The sequence below is a fragment of the Humulus lupulus genome, chromosome 8, assembly GCF_963169125.1.
Source record: "Humulus lupulus chromosome 8, drHumLupu1.1, whole genome shotgun sequence".
NCBI classification, from domain to species: domain Eukaryota; kingdom Viridiplantae; phylum Streptophyta; class Magnoliopsida; order Rosales; family Cannabaceae; genus Humulus; species Humulus lupulus.
The window spans coordinates 84810776-84816602 of NC_084800.1; the positions used below are offsets into that span (position 1 = coordinate 84810776).

Below are 5827 nucleotides of genomic sequence, written 5' to 3' on the forward strand. Positions count from 1 at the left end.
GTAAAAATTAATTTTTGAGACTTTGAATCTGGAGCAAAAAAAAAATCTTATTTTTATTAGTCGCAAAGCCAAACCATTTACATTTACATGTAGGTTGGAAGAATACTTCCACCTAATTGAAATTTTTTTATTTAATATTTATAGTGATATAGTCAATTCTGACAAAAAAAATACATGTGTTATTTTTTTGTGTATTTTTTTAAAGGAATTTTGTCCACATTTAATAAAGGGATTATATCATTTTTTTTTTATCAAGAAGAATGGAAACTTCATTAATCAACTGAACTAATACACCCTCCAACTCACCAAAAGCTCCTAAAAAGGGAGCTCCACCAAACAGAACAAACAAATTACATAAGTAATCTCAACAAGTAATTTCTCTCAAGTCTATTCAAGTTTCTATTTTTTACAAAGAGTAATCTATACTTCACTGTATCTCTAATGTCATTCACAATAAGGGAAACCGAATGGGAATAGCCTTCAAAAATACACCTATTCCTATTAATCCAGAGATAATAGATGACTGCTGCAAGAACAACAATATTGATATAGTGAATCAAACCAGCCACTTTCAGATTCAGCCAATTAATCCAACTGCTGAAATCCTTAGGCCAAGCAATCAAGCCTAACCAATTGAAAATCTGATCTACTACTTTACCAGATAAACTGCAGCTGAAAAACAGATGCTCGTGAGACTCAAGACTGATTCCACACACAGGGCAGTCCAATGAAACCAAATTAAGATGAAACTTGATCAAATTATCTCTGGTGAGGAGTTGGGAATTCACCACTTGCCACAACAAAAACCGGTGCTTAGGCAGATTATAAGAGTTCCAGATAGCTTTAAAGTAGTAGCAAACCTGAGTTTGATTTAATGAACTGTTATAAAGAGCTGAAGATTTGAACTTACCCGAACAACCAGCAGCTGCAATCTCAGAACAGGTAAATCGAAGACTCAAGTGACAGAGCTTGCGCCAGTACCAGCTCGTGTCTGGTTTAAGCTCATAAGACCAGAAAGAGACATCTTTAAGATAAATGGAATTGATCCATTTGACCCATAGTAAGTCACTCTTTTCAGTGATGGCCCAGATAAACTTGGCAAGATTAGCCTGGTTCCATTTTATCCCATTCTTGAACCCAAGACCCCCATAAGACTTCGGGAGACACACCTTGTCCCAAGAGGCAATATGAATTTTACTCCTGTTACCATTAACACCCCAAAGAAAGCCTCTACACATTTTCTCAACCTCTTTAGTCACACTGTGGGGCAGCACAAAAATGCTCATCCAGTAGTTGCGAAGACCAAACAACACAGAGTGAATCAACTGCATTCTTCCAGCAAATGATAAGTGTCTACTAGCCCAAGAATGCAGCCTCTGATTTATTTTCTTGATGATAATGCCACAGTCTTCAGCTTTCCACTTGGTTGGCCTAAGAGGCACCCCCAAATATTGGAAGGGGAATACTCCTTCTATGAGTTGGAGATCATTGAGGATAGCACTCTTCTCATTAGAATTGACACCACCGAAAAAGACCTGCGACTTGTCCTCACTGACATGCAAACCTGTTGTTTTATTGAACTCAGAAAGAACCTCTTTAATAACTAACACTGACTGTCTAGAGCCTTTACTGAACAAAATTAAATCATCTGCAAAGCAGAGATTAATGAGCTTTAGACCCTTACATAAAGGATGATATCTGAATAAGGATTGGGAAGCAGCAAGCTGAAGCCTTCTGGTTAGATATTCCATGATAAGGACAAAAAGTAAAGGAGATAATGGGTCACCTTGTCTCAACCCTTTCTCACCCTTGAAGCTGCCTTGCACCCTCCCATTCATTGTAATAGAATAAGTAGTTGACCGAATACAAATCATTACCATTCGAACAAATTTTTCAGGCAAGTTGTAGGCATTGAGCAAAGCCTCAAGAAAGTCCCAGTTAACAGTATCATAAGCCTTGCTAATATCTATTTTGATGGTGCATCTAGGAGATACTGTCTTTCTCTTATAGTTCTTTAATAGATCTTGCAATATCATCACATTGTGAGCTAAGGATCTGCCCTTAATGAAGGCTCCTTGGTTTTGGTTGACCAAGGAAGGAAGCACTCCCGCAAGCCTCAAACACGTCAGTTTTGAAATGCATTTGTATATTGTAGAATAGCACGCAATAGGACGGTAATCAACAGCTCTCGAGGGGTTATCCTTCTTAGGAGTTAAAGATATCATTGTAGAATGAAATTCATATGGCATACTCCCCGTAGCAAAGAAATCCTGAACAACTTTGCAAAATTCAGTCCCTACAACAGGCCACATTATTTTGAAAAAACCCGAGCCATACCCATCAGGCCCAGGGGATTTCTCATCAAGAATACTGAACATAACATCCTTAATTTCCTTATTAGAGAATGCTTTCAGAATAGCCAACTGCTGCTCCAGACCAAGCCTAGCTCCTTTTCCCATACACTTAACATTCAGCCGCATATTGGTTGTGTTTTTACTACCCATAAAACCACGAAAGTGGTTTAAAAAATGATCAACAACATCAGACCCCTTGAACTCCGGGTGTTCAACCCAAAAATTATAGTAACGAAAAGGCTTAAGGCCTATCTTCTCTGAAACAGTAGCCGCAACCACACAAGAGCAATGGTCAGAAATTGCTTCCCAAGCAAAATGGATAGTAGAATTAGGAAAAATATCATGCCATTCCTCATTGGCAAACGCATGATCTATTCTAGAATAGATTCTACTAGCACCATCTTGGTTGTTAGACCAAGTAAAATTCGAACCTGATCTTTTGAGAGCTTCCACATGAACTTGAGCTTGCCATAAAGAAGCATCAGTCAAGTCATTCATAGAGATAGGATTCCCCCCAACTCTGTCTTCACTATTGAAGACTTCATTGAAATCTCCAAGAAGCAGCCAAGGCTTCATAGGAAACTTGAGATTCAATAAATCCACCCATAGACTTTTCCTCTCATCAGTGGTATTCAAACCATAAACAAACGTAATACAACAAGCTTCTTCTTGACCTGACATTTTCACATAACAGTGAGCAAACTGAGAGGATTCAGCCAAGACTATCACCTTAACAAAGCTTTTTCTCCAAATAATAAGCAAACGACCTTCAATGGTCGGGATACTATAGTAATCCCAACTACTGAACTTATTCATCATCATCTCTTTAATCTTGTTATCCTTCAACTTGGTTTCAAGCAAGGCCCCAACTCCAATTTTATTCAGACTACAAAACTCTAGAACAAAGTTTTGTTTATTCTTGTTATTAACACCCCTAACGTTCCAACTAGCTATATTGCAGTTATCCATCTTCAAGTAATTGCAAAACCTGATCCCTTTGCCACAATTGGCACTGACCCTTTCTCCAAACCAGCCCCTGTCTCCTGCAAAACACTAAAAACATTCCCAGTTTGCCTTCCTGCCTCTTTACCTGTATCTGGTTTACATGTAACTTGAGAGCCCTGTCCCTTCGACTGTATAGTTCTTTTCGGAATATGCCATTCTTTAACTTGAGTAGATTGATCATTATCTTTGTTATTCTGAGTCAAAACTTGGCTAATCTTTCCCACTTCAACCAAAGGCTTTGGTTCCTACTCATTAGGAACAGCAACAACCTTTACAGTATCTATCTTCTTCCCTTTTTTCTTAGTTTCCCCCTTACGACAATTAGCCATACTGTGTCCATACCCCATACAGTTCTTACACTTCACCGGAAGCCATTCATAATCTATACTCTGCTCCACAAGTTGCCCATGCTCGTTTAGAAACTGAATACAGCGAGGAGGTGAGTCCGTAATGGCCATCTCAACCAATACTCTAGCGAATTGGACTCTAGTGCGATCCCTAGTATGTTGATCCACCATAATTGGTTTTCCAACTGTACTAACTAAAGCACTTAAGCTCTTGTTCCCCCAGTATTGAAGACCAAGGTCATAGAGACGGATCCACAATGGCACAGAATGAACCAATTTTAGCATGTTCAGATCTGTGGACCAAGGCCTGATAATAACTGGCTTTCGATCAAATTGAAGAATCCCTGACTCCAGGACCTAATCTCTAGTGGCATCATCATTAAATTTTACCATAATCAAACCCATAGTCATTCTAACCACTTGAGCTATCCCTAGGTGTCCCCAAACCCGCTTGATGAAACCCTCAAACACAGCCATAGGTGGATTTACTCCCAGAACCATGCATATAACAGCCGATCTCCAGCTCCCAGCTTGTATCACAACCTCTTCTGGATCCACTTGAGCTATCTTTATCCCATCCTTTATCAGAGGTTCAGAATAGGATAGGATTGGGTATCGCACAAACATATTCTCCTTAGAAAAGGATTTCCAGTGAGTCTTTGCAGATTCTTGGTAATGACCCTGGCCTATCTCAGATTCAAGCTTCGATTCCACCTCCTTAGCCCAACTCGAAATGTGTTGATGCTTTGAATCCAACTTCAAACCAAATAGATGCTCACAACTGCCATTAGTTTGATGGACTTCCCCTGAATTCACCACTTCTGCAATTAGAGTCAATCCAGCTGAAGACTCAGCATCATCCGCTACATCAATTCCTTCATGAAAAGCAACAGTTGAATCCCGTTCAGGCGTCTGTAAACCTGGCTTTCGAACCACTCTCTTCTTCTTCGCCGTGGAAGAGAGAAAACAGGGAAACGCGCGCCTATTTTTTATTAGTGGGATTATATCATTTTTAGACTTTGTATTTTGTTTTATTATCTATTTGGACTCTATCTTTTGAAAAATTACTTTTTAGACTTTATGTTTTTGTAAAATAGTTTAAATAGACCCCTAAACTTGATTTTGATCAAAGTTTTTTGAATGAAAATTATAAATAATTTACTAAACTAACAACTCAGAATAAAAGCACAACCATTATGCTTAACAATTGTGTTATTTAATTCAATTTTTTGTTTATCAAAATCGAATGAGAAATTTGGGTATTTATGCATAGTGTAGGTTCATATATCCAAAAAATATCATCATTTACCAACATTCCAAAATAATGGTACAATTTGCTTGGTTTCCAAAAATACCCTTTTCATTTTTTTACTCTCCATACTTCTCTCTCTCTCGGGTCACCCTTTGATTCTTTGGAGAGTCAAGGCTGCCACCACAAAACCATCGTCACCACCAAATTTCTTTGAAAAAACATCCCAAACTTTGGCATCATCGTATATTTTTTTCTTCTTTCTTAAAGTATCCATGGAGGCTATAATAAAATACCCCATGATAGTTTTTGATGATATAAAACTTAAACCCACTAAAAGTTCAATCAAGACACTAATTTATGCATTTTGAATAGATTTCTGCATGATTTTTTGGTTTTTTTTGCAATTTTTTAGATCTTAAATGTAAAAATTTGCAGAAAACTCAATATATCTCGATTTATTTCGATACACCTTGATTTCCCTCGATGCCCAGCTTGATGGGCCCTTAAAAATCATGATTTTCATGAAAAAAAATCATCTGCCTCGACACACCTCGTTGCAATTCATAGAAAGTGCATAACTTTTCACTCGGATGTCCGTGTAAGGTGATATTTTTTTACTTTTAGTATTTTTTGTGATCTACACTTTTGAGATGTGTACGTACACATTTGAGAAGTTTAAAACTTGAAAACATACTCAACTTTGAAAAAAATAGGGGTATTGCTTTGAACTTTGGGGTGTTTTTAAGCTTTTAACTTCCTAAATGTGTGTACACATCTTAGATGTGTAGATCTAAAAATAAAACCCAAATTAAAAAAAAATCACATAAAACGGACACCTGAGTGAAAAGTTATCCACTTTCTATAAATTA

General features: G+C 37.6%; 1 protein-coding gene across 1 annotated transcript; it reads right to left on the reverse strand.

Moving 5' to 3' along the window:
• Nucleotides 1-350: 350 nt before the first annotated feature.
• On the reverse strand, nucleotides 351-3323 carry LOC133795731 (uncharacterized). The gene has a single exon (XM_062233188.1). The coding sequence runs from the start codon at nucleotides 3321-3323 to the stop codon at nucleotides 351-353; it is 2973 nt and encodes a 990-aa protein (XP_062089172.1).
• Nucleotides 3324-5827: the final 2504 nt, after the last annotated feature.